The sequence below is a fragment of the Phycodurus eques genome, chromosome 11 (genome assembly GCF_024500275.1).
Source record: "Phycodurus eques isolate BA_2022a chromosome 11, UOR_Pequ_1.1, whole genome shotgun sequence".
Taxonomy (NCBI): Eukaryota; Metazoa; Chordata; class Actinopteri; order Syngnathiformes; family Syngnathidae; genus Phycodurus; species Phycodurus eques.
The window spans coordinates 19,894,131-19,906,865 of NC_084535.1; the positions used below are offsets into that span (position 1 = coordinate 19,894,131).

At 39.5% G+C, this 12,735-nt stretch overlaps 1 protein-coding gene across 6 annotated transcripts in view; it reads left to right on the forward strand.

Moving 5' to 3' along the window:
- Positions 1–1,070: 1,070 nt before the first annotated feature.
- inpp5f (inositol polyphosphate-5-phosphatase F) overlaps positions 1,071–12,735 on the forward strand; it is a 13,911-nt gene continuing 2,246 nt past the window's right edge. The window contains exons 1-21 of one of the 6 annotated variants that reach the window (XM_061690410.1): positions 1,071–1,618; positions 2,949–3,029; positions 3,492–3,628; positions 3,865–3,900; positions 4,212–4,340; positions 4,570–4,755; positions 4,858–4,914; positions 6,792–6,990; positions 7,582–7,761; positions 8,044–8,111; positions 9,104–9,228; positions 9,317–9,394; positions 9,565–9,685; positions 9,885–10,013; positions 11,022–11,139; positions 11,227–11,425; positions 11,584–11,655; positions 11,734–11,807; positions 12,004–12,132; positions 12,435–12,522; positions 12,611–12,735. The exon at positions 12,611–12,735 is cut by the window's right edge and continues 2,246 nt beyond it. In XM_061690410.1, the coding sequence (XP_061546394.1) occupies positions 1,522–1,618; positions 2,949–3,029; positions 3,492–3,628; positions 3,865–3,900; positions 4,212–4,340; positions 4,570–4,755; positions 4,858–4,914; positions 6,792–6,990; positions 7,582–7,761; positions 8,044–8,111; positions 9,104–9,228; positions 9,317–9,394; positions 9,565–9,685; positions 9,885–10,013; positions 11,022–11,139; positions 11,227–11,425; positions 11,584–11,655; positions 11,734–11,807; positions 12,004–12,132; positions 12,435–12,522; positions 12,611–12,735 (2,428 nt within the window). In that variant the 5' untranslated portion in view covers positions 1,071–1,521. The remainder of the gene's footprint in view (positions 1,619–2,948; positions 3,030–3,491; positions 3,629–3,864; positions 3,901–4,211; positions 4,341–4,569; positions 4,756–4,857; positions 4,915–6,791; positions 6,991–7,581; positions 7,762–8,043; positions 8,112–9,103; positions 9,229–9,316; positions 9,395–9,564; positions 9,686–9,884; positions 10,014–11,021; positions 11,140–11,226; positions 11,426–11,583; positions 11,656–11,733; positions 11,808–12,003; positions 12,133–12,434; positions 12,523–12,610) is intronic. The other 5 variants (XM_061690411.1, XM_061690414.1, XM_061690415.1 and 2 more) reach the window with 5 other exon arrangements.

Sequence of the window (12,735 nt, forward strand, 5' to 3'; positions counted from 1 at the left end):
AGAAGAGTCTCTGCTAGGATGAAGGGCAAAGTTTATAAAACTGTGGTGAGGCCAGCCATGATGTACGGATTAGAGACAGTGGCACTGAAGAGACAACAGGAAGCAGAACTGGAGGTGGCGGAAATGAAGATGTTCGTTCTCGGAGTGACAAGCTTGGATAAAATTAGAAATGAGCTCATCAGAGGGACAGCCAAGGTTGGATGTTTTGGGGATAGAGTTAGAGAGAGCAGACTTCGATGGTTTGGACACATACAGAGGAGAAATAGTGAGTATTTTGGTAGAAGGATGATGAGGATGGAGCTGCCAGGCAAGAGAGCCAGAGGAAGACCAAAGAGAAGGTTGATGGATGTCATGAGGAAAGACCAAACCAGTTACTGAATATGAATCAATTTATGGGAAAATAATAATTTACTGTATTACGAAAATAATAGTTATTTGCAGCTGTAGTCTGAATAACCTGTAATTGACAGATAGTTGTACCTGAAGCAGCCTCAAAAGCATATATTAAACTCGTAGCCCTTCGCGTTCATCAGTACCCAAGTAACCCTCAGTTTCAAAAAGGTTGATGAGTACATAACTCCTCTCCTGTGATATTGCTTGATTGTTGTTTATTTCTTCCAAATAATATTCAGTTAATAAACAGTAACTAGGGGAAAAAACTATTTTGCAATGAACTCTGATGCAAAAATAACTTTTACCTGATTATTCGATTAATTGATGGAACAATTGATGGAATAATCGATCGTGAAAGCCCTGTATACTTTTCAATAAAACAGAACTGTATAACAGCTTTCCATTTTATCTAGTTCACACGTTATAATTTTGAAAGTTTTAAGTGCATTTAAAAGCTTCCGATACTACGATTAACAACACAGTGTTTGTGTATTTGCTTAACCGCTCCCTGTATTTGCCTCTAAGGCCGCCTCTGAGGGTTAGAAAGTGTTAACCCCTCACTTTCTGTGTGGGTGGGAACACAAAAACCAACTAATAAGAAACATTTAGACAACATTTCCACGCCACAATAAACATAGATTAGGGTAAAAGCGACCCTTATTCTAATGCCAACACGAGACCGATAGTTCCCAGTGAAACCACAGTGACAATTTTGGACTTACTTTTACACGCTACCTGCTTTTTTTGTGTCGCGACTGCAGGTCACGTGTTATTGTTTGGCGCCGGAAACTGGCACCTCCTGGATGGCTTACCGAGACAAGTCCCCATTTATTTATGCCTCACTTTTGTGTCCAGCCTAACAATGGGGAGGAACGTGTATCCAGTGATGAGGGAGAACAATCGCCTATATGCGCACAAGTGGCATCCAGCTGCTGCTAGCTTGTAGCTGTAGCTCAGCGTCCAGCCGGAGGGGAACGAAGAGCTAACCGTAGTTAGCAGTCAGTCAGTTCGCGGTGTGGCTAACTACTGTCATCCTCCCGAGTTGACGGTTACCTTCTCAAGCTCCTTGAGCTCGTCGCTTCCCCCCCCCCCCCCCCCCCCCCCCCGGGTATAACGTTTACAGACAAAATGGAGCTGTTCCAAGCCAAAGACGAATATATTCTTCAGGACGGGGACCGCGCTCTTTGGTGTAGCCGAAAAGACGGTACCGTGACAGTTAAACCCGGTACGTAAGATTCCGCCACTCAGTCTTTCGCTTTAGACGAACAAACACTCCTCATTTTATTGTTCAGTTGAAATTAAACCCCCAATTATTCACTCTTGAAAAGATACTGTGAATGTAAGAGAACTGGGGATGATTGCCACCAAAGGTACCAACCTCACCCGCAATGCTCACAGTGTGCTAACCTTATTAAAATAATACACATTCCTTTAAGTGTTTTGGCAATTAAGCTGCCAACTTTACTAACAATACACCTCGTATAAAGGAGGATTTGTGTCATGTAGTTTACTTCATTTCAGCGTACCTGCGAGACCACAGACAGGCAGGCTGCCGAGTTTTCGTGCGACATATTATGTTGCACACAGAACAGAAAACCAGACATTCAAGTTCTTAATTATACAAACCTATTATTTGAATGTGTTAACGTGGCTGTAAGAGGGTTCAATCATACGTTTAATTTATAACAACTTCGCTGACTAAATGGAGTGTCTCTGGGATCTCTTAACCAGTGTGTTGTGTTTATGATTCAGTTATACATACAATGTCAGCTGTGTCACATAGTGGTATGAGACCTTAAGGGCGTGACAAAGAATTGATTGTCGTTATGTTGAGTACAGTTGACTTTGGGTTTCGCATCATATAAGTGAGAATGAAAGGACTGATGAATTAATTAACTACTGAGGATGTTGATACCTGAAGTCCTACGGCTGTGTAGTCATCCTGAACAGGTTTACAGTTGCACCACTGTTTCATAATTTAATTGGAACAAAGCTTTCCGCTCCTCTCTTAAGTTCCACTCTACACTTGTAGGCATAGGGAAGTATTTCTTGAAAATGTTTGAAGTAATGTTGGGTTTGTTTGTGTTTCTTCAAGATTTCCCCTCTATTAATTTGTGGTGTCTGTTGAAATAAGAAATACTCGCCATGTTGTGCGATTCTAATGCCAGCATTCTATTCCCTTTGCCACACCCGTCACATGTTTCCAATTTTCTCCAATATGATGATCCATCACCAGCAGTTCAGTTTTCATTTGACTCAGTCTTACCACTGCATGGCCTTAACTGATGTCATGCTTGGTCTGGGATTTAACCATGTTAGCAAACATAGCGGCTGTGTTTTGACAGAATGTTTCTTCTTTTGGTATGAATGCTATGTGCATGACAAAGGACAGACTACCGCAATTTGACTTTCTATGTTAAATGTTGAAATGTACTAGGTCTGAAATAGTAATGGAGTGGTGACAAATATCATTACTTGTGGGACTGACATTTATTCCCTGACATTCAGTCACACTTGCACAGACACTTCGATCTCTGTCTTAATTTTTTTTTCAGCAACAGACCTGCTGCTTGCTTGGAACCCGGTGTGTTTGGGCCTGGTGGAAGGCATCATCGGAAAGATACAGCTTCACACGGGTAAGAAGATGGAGTACTCATTTGACATTTATTCTTAAAAGGTTTGAAAAGAGAATTGATCTGAGTCTTTGGCTACTTGATATGGCAGATCTTCCATTACTGTGACTCGTTTCACATTCACAAGGGAAAGTGTGAAAATTAGCACAAATGTACTCTGAAATGCATGTAGTGATGAAGAGGAGTGATATGGTGGTGATGATTTAATTGATGATTCCCCCCATGTTTTGCCTCTCGGAAGCAGAGAGCACGAGTTATTTTTGCAGAACATAAAAGCAGGTTTTATTATAGTCTCACAGACATGGGAATTTAACATTCGCTAATGTTGTTTTTATTCAATATTTATTTACCAGATGTATTATACTAAATTGATAGCTGCTTTGAGGCTGGTTTCTTCACACCTTTCAAAATGTGAGGAATTCTGCTCCTGTGATGCACCTCCACTTCTTCTGCTCCTCTTGCCAGATCTTCCTCTTGGGCTTGTATTAATTCGCCAGAAAGCGCTTGTTGGCCATTTGCCAGGCAACCACAAAGTCTACAAGATCATCAAGATAGCTGTCCTTCCTCTGTCTGATGAAGAGCCACAGGAGCTGGAGTTGGAGGTGTGCATCCTCAGTCTGTAATGAGACACGTGGCAAAGTGTATGATGCGTGACCTTTATTGAGGGTTGCCAAGAATACCATGAATGTGTCAGTGTATGATTCATAATCGGTCCGTCAGCTACTAGAATATATTTGTGTAGCTTTGTTTTGTTGAAAGGTCCACATAAAGGTGCATATAAAAAGATTGTATATAATCTCAGAGCAGGATGGGTATGGCTAAGATTTCAGTCTTTCAGGGGAGCGTCGTGGATGGTGAGGCACAATATTTTCAAGTGAGTAATAGTGACTGTAATAGATTGCTCCTGAATAGACTCTTATTAGACTCCACCCTGTTGTACATTGTGCTGGAAAATAATGACCTCCCCGCAAACCCACCCCCCAACCCCTCTGTGCACAGAATTCCTTTTGCTGTCCTGTTGTTCCATGTAGCTGTTAGGCTGTTTGCCCAATTTATTTTACTGTACTAGTAGGGGTAGTGTATCCTAATTTTCTCAAGTTGGCAGTCATTATAATATCAGGTCTGTCTGGGTGACATTTTGTAAAATACATTTACAGAAAAATGACACAAGCTTCTCTTTTTCAGCTCTGCAAAAAGCATCACTTTGGAATTGACAAATCAGAGAAACTGGTTCCGTCCCCTGATGAGTCCAAGTTCTTAATGAAAACCTTAAGCCAGATAAAATCCAATGTGGCTGTTCCCATTAAGAAAAAGGTAAGTTTTTATTCATTTTGTCACTCACATGCTTTTGGTATATCTGATGCTTACTTTGCTCTACTATTTTAACACCACTTTTTACTTACTTACCTACCTACCTACCTACCTACCTACTTTTTACTCACCTGCTCACTTACCCACCCAATTACCCACCTATCCATCGTTTAATCTATCATCATTACTTCGTTCCATTCATCCATCATGCCCAACAATCTACTCAATCCAGTATTCCCCTGCCGTACAGGTAAAGGAAAACAAAGAGAAGGAACGTCTCGAGAGGCGGCTGCTTGATGAGCTGTACAAAATATTCATGGATTCCGACTCCTTCTACTATAGCCCCACTTATGACTTGACAAACACTGTACAGCGCCAAGGAGACTTGGCAAGGTCTAGTTTACCACTTTGGAAACAGGTCTGGAGGGAAACAATGTTTGGACTGTGGTCCTAAATTATATGTGAATGTGTCAAATTCAAATATTGTTTGCATAACAGAGACTTTTTTTTTTTGTGAAAGGTGGATGACCGGTTCTTCTGGAACAAACACATGATTCAAGATCTTATAGACCTACAGGTAATGCTTTTTCCACAGTGTTTTTTCTTCATACAGTATGGTAAGACTGTAATAAAATGACTGTGTTCAGAAGTCTACACTTGTTGACATGAGCAAAGTATTAGTCATTGCATGGTATGATAATGAAATCATGCAATGAAGATAATGGCTTATACGCCTGCCTTGACTCGCATATGATTTTAAGTGCTATCCCAATCCAAAATCCATATGGTTTGATATGATGTTGGGCTACCCTTTGCAGCTGTAATAGCTTCAACTGGGGGAAGGCTTTGTCCAAGGTTTAGGAGTGAGTTTATGGGAATTCTTGCCCATTCTTTCATTAGCATACAGTGGGTACGGAAAGTTTTCAGACTCCCTTCAAAAGTTCACCCTTTTTTTATATTGCAGCCATTTGCTGAAATCATGTAAGTTCATTTTCCCCCCACATTAATGTACACACAGCACCCCATATTGACAGGAAAAAAAACGGAATTGTTTAAATTTTTACAGATTTATTAAAAAAGAAAACTGAAATATAATATAGCCATTTAATTTACGTTGAAACGCTTACCGGTAATTTACTTTTACAAACTGTAAAGGACAAAATTATATTGCTTTGATCAAAATAAGTTTCCTTCCTTGTGTGACATGCCTCTCCCTTGTGGTTTTACAGTGAGACACACCTACTCTATTGTATCATTCCATTTTCCTAGTCTCCATGGCCAGTGAATGCACTGGCAAAAAAAATACATAGCAACAGCATACCGCAGTTGTTACAATCGTGACTCATTGATATCTCTTTGGGAACAAAGTGACAGTTAAAGATCAAATCAAAAATTATCTTATCGGCTAAGGAAAAATCATCCAAAGGGGGAGTTTATGGTTATTTCGACTGAACAATCATTTTAGTCCGCTTAAATTGTCGCAGTGACCCACCTATGTAGTGTATAGGAATTGGCCCCCACTTAGAGGTCCATCCATCCATTCATTTTCTGAACCGCTTATCCTCACGAGGGTCGCGGGCGTGATGGAGCCTATCCCGGATATCTTCAGGCGAGAGGTGGGGTACACCCTGAACTGGTTGCCAGCCAATCGCAGTGCACATAGAAACAAACAACCATTCACACCTAAGGGCAATTTAGAGTCTTCAATTAACCATCTTTTTGGGGATGTGGGTGGAAACCGGAGTACCCGGAGAAAACCCATGCAGGCACAGGGAGAACATGCAAACTCCAGACAGGCGGGGCCGGGATTTGAGCCTGGGTCCTCAGAACTGTGAGGTAGATGTAATAACCAGTCGTCCACCGTGCCGACCATGTGTACAGTTGTACATACATAATACATAGATGTGCCTGTATATTACTACCACCCAAAACAATGATTCCCAGCCAGGGTGCTACAAGAGATAATTAGTTTGCAGCGGAAAATAATCCAATTTCATTTAATTTGCCTGAAAACTATTATTTATTAATTCCAAATACAGGATATCTTTGTTCATCTATCCATGCCGGTGATGTATAGTAAAAGACAGAACAATTAAATGCTCTTCCATTAGATAGCAGAAGGTATAATAAATCTGTGTATCCACCTGTTGCCATTCATACAGCAGAATAAGTCGTGGTTTTCTGTGAGTAGATCAGCTTTGTGTTCAATTAAACAGACCCAGTTTTCACACTTAAGTCCATTTGTAAGTAAGTTGAGACGAGATAATTGTTTCAGTAGTTTTGTTTGGTAGTGTGCCGTGAGATTTTTCTAATGTAAAATGGACCGTTGGGTCAATAAAGGTTGGACCGACTGTATTTTCGATTATTTGACCTTGGTCGAGGTCTGCATTTTATTATACCTGTAATGGACCTGAGAGACATTATTTTAAACAATAAATACTTTTGATATCTCAGACCCCTGAGGTAGACTTTTGGGTGATACCAATCATCCAGGGCTTTGTCCAAGTTGAAGAACTTGTAGTGAATTACAACGAGACGTCTGATGAGGAACGGAGCAGTCCTGAAACTTCACCGCAGGAAGTGACCTGTGTTGACGACATCCATCCCCGCTTCACCGTTGCTCTCATTTCCAGACGTAGCCGCCATCGTGCAGGTACAGTGCCAAGCTATATGGCTTAAAAAAATAAAAATAAATTAAAAAAAACTGGCCCACTACCATCTGTAAGGTGTATGCCACAGCTTACCTAAATTAACAGCATTAACCATTACCAAAAATTATTTTTATGTCTCTGTATTAGTTGGAAACTATATAACCAAAATGACAGTTTTAAGTGTAAAATAGACAGTAATATAAAGTTATAAAATATAATTTTAATATACTGTTTTACAAAAAAAAACTAAAAACAAAACGAGCAAGACTCAAATGTGGGTATTAAAAAGGTCAGTTGACTTGAAATTCCTCATTCCTGTTCAAAATCAACCAAGAGCTCATTCAAATAGGAAAAAGTGAATTCAAGCACTTCATGGAGGTGGATGGTCACTTTATGACAGGTGGTCTATTGTAAATTTCTTAAGCACTGGCAAGGAAGCCTAACTGTAAAAGCAATTGGAATTTATTTTCAACTCTGTCAATTAACTGGTAATTCTTTCAGATAATATTTCCATAATAGAACAAACACTGTATTTATTCTCTTGGCGTAAAAGAATCTTTTTAATAGTTTTCATCCATTCTCTTTGCCCAAAGGGATGCGGTACAAACGCAGAGGAGTGGATACAGATGGCCATGTGGCTAACTATGTTGAGACAGAGCAGTTGATCCACGTGCACAGCCACACACTGTCCTTTGTGCAGACTCGTGGCTCTGTGCCTGTCTTCTGGAGTCAGGCAGGATACCGCTACAATCCCCGGCCACGCTTGGAGAAAGGTCAGTGGAACCTCTTAAGTTGACAGAAAGCATTATTGCAGTTCTCTGATTTGTGGTTACATTTAATTGTGTTAAATTCAGAAGCAGTGTTCCAGTGAGACATGGTTTTAGTCATCCTAATTTTCAGTACATTTTTTTAGCTCATACAATGCACTATATCATTACTGTGTGAAATAAAAAAGTCCATAATTTTGTCCAAAAACCTTGCCATAGGAGACAGCACTATGTAACGTAGGGAGTTTGTCAAATTAAACTGCCATTTATTTGTTTCTGGCATTTCAGAAGAGAAGGAGACCATGTCATACTTTGCTGCCCACTTCGAAGAGCAGCTTAAACTCTACAAGAAAGAGGTAGGTTTGCAGGTGTGGACAGGTGTATGTGTAATTTAATATTTACTGTTGTCATCGCACCTCCCTGAGTTGCATTTGGTAGGAAAGTTCTCTGTGTGCTTGTCAGAGCAAGGAGTTTACATTGTGCCACTTACTATAAGGTCTAAAAGTGTGTTTAGACAGGTACTGTTTATGCACGTATTGTAGCATGAGCATTGGTTAGATCAGGAGAGAGCAATTAAATTTCCTAAGGGGGCCCCACATGAGAAATGTCGAGGCACCCACCAACATGCTAACCTCAGTTGTGTTCCATATTAATTTACTGTCTTTATATAAAGCAGTGCTTTTTTAAAAAGTAGTGTTTCAATAAGATGGTACTTGTGGTATGTTGTTAAAGTTACAAAATAAAAATGTTAAGTAAAATTAGAAACCGTCATATTAAAATGACATAGTATAATACACAAGATAATATCACTATTTGATCAACATTCACAAAACATTTCAATTAAAGCATGCTTGAATTTTGAGCGTGAACACATATTTGCTGTTCCTAGTTGGAACACCCAAATTGCATTATGGCAAATCCCCTCTTCCCTCCACCATACAAAATGTTGCTAAGAGTGATTGTATTGCTCTTGCTCTAGCTCGCTTGTACCGCCCACAGATGTGCACATGCACAAACACTCAAAACAACCCTCGCATTACTCCCTATGGTGACGCATTAGGAGACGCTTTGAGATAAAAAGACTGCCCTTGTTTTACATTGTATTTCGACTTCACAATGACATCTTGAGGGCATGTTAGAGACTGGATAAGGTCGGCTGTGAACTGCAGGCTCTACGGTTAGATGCTTAGAAAAAAAATAGTACCACTCTGGGGCAAATATTTTCGGTAAAACTTTAGCAAATATGTCCTATTTAATACCTAATTTTGTACACATGGGACTGGCCTAGAAAGTTTTAAATGCTATATGTTGTGCTAATTTATATCACTCTTTTTTTTCTAAACTTTAGGTCATCATTAACTTAGTTGACCAAAGTGGACGAGAAAAGTTGATAGGGGATGCCTATCTAAAGCAAGTGCTTCTTTACAACAACCCAAACCTCACCTACGTGTCATTTGACTTCCATGAGCACTGGTGAGAGAAACACTTTTGGTGTGATGTGTTTGCAATTCTACACGATGTATTTCCTTCCCTTTTATCTGCCTTATGTGCTGTATCTTAGTCGAGGGATGAAATTTGAAAATGTGCAAATACTAACGGATGCCATCTTTGACATCATCACTGACATGAAATGGGCCTGGTAAGTGTCACTCAGTATTTTGTAATTAACAGAAAACTACTATTAAGATAATTATTTGGTATTTTTGAAATTACAGAAAACATATCGCAATATCATAGAGTTACTCTCATCAGGTTAGTTTGTCATTTATCCCAAAAATGCATCCTGTCGCAACTGGGTTTTTCTGCAAGGGTGGACCAAGCTGGAGTCATCTGCAAGCAAGAGGGAATCTTCCGAGTCAATTGCATGGATTGTCTGGACAGGACCAATGTAGTCCAGGCTGCTATTGCTAGGGTGGTTATGGAACAGCAGGTAGAGTCTTTTAATCATCAGTTGAAAGAACGAGCATTTATTTTCTGTAAATCTATTTCAGCACCTTTTATGATGTAGATTTGAAGGTAGTATTTCCTGTATCACTTAAACGGGAGCTTACCTGGCCTCTAATCAACTCCTGAGTTACTAGAGAATCTAGCAAACAGCATCCTGAAAATCTAATATTCATTTGTTTCAGCTAAAGAAGTTGGGTGTGATGCCTCCAGAGCAGCCCCTGCCTCTCAAATGTTACAGGATCTATCAAATTATGTGGGCCAACAATGGTGACACCATCAGTAGACAGTACGCTGGCACAGCAGCACTTAAGGTACTACTATTAGTGCCTTTACGCACATCCGATAGAGCCTGGGATACAGTACATTGATGCAAAATTACTTTTCTGGAATCCACTCAATACAGTGGCGCCTTGAGGATACGAGTGACTCGACTTTTTTGAGATACTGTAGGAGCTGTCATTCGGCCAAATGTATGTTTTGACTTCTGAGTGCAAATTTGTGATACGAGAGCTGTATGCTGGCAGTAAACCTAATTCAACTCACTTCACAGTAAGCAGCAGGTTGGTAAAGAGTGAACATTTGATTAAAAAAGAGGTTTTGAGCTGTTTATTGCCACTCCCAGTTGAGATTTACTGTCAAACTAACCCAAAAACAGACAATTACACCTAGTGTATGTAAAACAACCACATAGAGCTTTGCTAAGTTTTTATGTTCCAAGTCTGTTTAGCATAATGCTAAAATGAATTGCAAATGCTATTGATATGCTAACATTAGCATCAATAGTCACAATTTTCTAACACTGTAAGCAACTGATATTTGAATGCACATAGTGGAACATGTAGAGAGATAATATAACAATACTCACAGGCATATCTTCATCATCCTCTCTGAAAAATGATCAATATTACACAACTTACTGAGTAGATGTACAGTAGAAGTGTATTCTTCTTTGTACAATTGCATGACTGTATCATATAAGACTGCATCCTAGTGGCCAAGGTGGGTACACTTAATTTGGTGCAGTATTAAATCATAATGGACTAACTGTTTAATACTTTACATTATATTTAATTATGTTACTACTCTGTTTTTATGAAGTACAATATTATAAATTGCTATTTTTCTTATTCAAAAGACAGTTGTTTTTTTGTGCGGGGACTGGAACGGATTCATAGCATTTTCATTCATTTCAATGGGGAAAGATGATTTCAGATATGAAAACGTGGTCATGGAATGAATTAACCTCTTATCTAAAGCCCCCACTGTATCTACAAAAGTGTTTGCTTCTAAATGCATCAGTGAAGACATTTTGTTTTTAGGGAGATTTTACTAGGACAGGTGAGAGGAAACTGGCTGGTGTGATGAAGGACGGCGTGAACTCAGCCAACCGCTACTATCTGAACCGCTTCAGAGATGCTTATAGACAAGCCGTAATTGGTATAAAAACAGAAACAAAAACATCTGCTGACAATATGTCTTGCACTTAAAAATACTCTTCACCGTGTCCTCTCAATTTCCTTGCAGACCTCATGATGGGTCTTCCAGTGACTGAAGACCTCTACTCGATTTTCAGTAAGGAGAAGGAGCATGAAGCGAAAGAGCAGGAAAGCCAAAGAGGAGCTCAGGAGCAAGTCAGCCTCCTATTGCAGACATATATGCAGCTTCTCCTGCCTGATGATGAGAGGTTTCATGGTGGTTGGGCTCTCATCAACTGTGACATGAGGTTTGTGGCTCATTTTATTTTCAATTAATTTATGGGCATTTTAAAATACAAATGTATCACTATTGTGACATGTTTAGGACATAGCCAGATTTTGACATTGACACTGTGGCCAGAAATGATTTAAGTGTTTTGAGCACAATGCGTCTTCTAATTTTCAGCCTTATTGATGCCACTAATAAAGATGTGGATGTGCTTCTGCTTTTGTCCGACAAAGCCTACTACATTGCTTAGTAAGTCTAACTACATATTCCAATTTATTAAGTGAAATCTGTTCCGATGAATCATCCTCTGCTTGTGTTTATCCATAGCTATGACGAAGAGGCGGATAAAGTCAACCAGTACCAGCGGCTCAATTTAGAGGGTTTGGAAAAGATTGAAATTGGTAAGTATTCAGTTTCACTCATAGCAGAAGTGACTGGGTTTTTGTGCATGGAATGAGTCACCCAACACTTCCTAAAAGTGTGTTTAACAGTTTCTCAGGACTCTTGTAGTAATATTGTAGCAGAATGATTCATTCAAGGAAATGAAAACTAAAAACACCCAAAAATGGAAGTTGTAAGTGTTTTTTTTTTTTTCAGGTCCAGAACCGACTCTGTTTGGCAAGCCAAAGTTCTGTTGTATGCGCCTGCATTACAGAAGTGAAGAAACAAGTGGATACTTTCACACACTGCGAGCAGCCAGCCGAAATCCTGAGGATGACGGAAAAGGTTGCATATATACCTTTGACTAATTAGAGGGACTTTCAGTGAATCCTTTCAAAAACATAACCTCATATGTTATTTTTATCTTATCTTTATCATATTTTCTCTTCTGCTTAAAGAAAAATCCCATGCCGCTTTTATCGCTCAAAGTTGTTCATACAGCAATTTCTTACCACATCATTTTATTTGTTGTTGTTTGTTTATTGTTGTTTATATATTGTCTGCTGTGGGCTCCTTTACATTCTACCGCTGTACCACTAATTTCCCCTGTGGGGACAATTAAAGGATTTTCTTATCTTATGTTTCAGATACACTACAATGCATTGCTGAGATGCTTCGCATTACAAAACAGGCCAGGGGGCTGGACCTACTGGTGGTTGAAAAGAAGCTTGAGAGGTCATTAGGATATATATTCATAATACTGTCTAAAAACAATGTTCATTATCTCTGTTGCTAAAGTTCTGTGTGTGTGTGTATGTTCCAGGCGTCAAAGCAGACCTCATGAAGATATAATGGGGATTCAGAACAAAACATGTGAGCAGGCGCAGGGAAGTTCTGGTCTGGCGCAAGGCAAAAGTTTCCTCCTCAATAAGTTCTCCTCTCTAAATC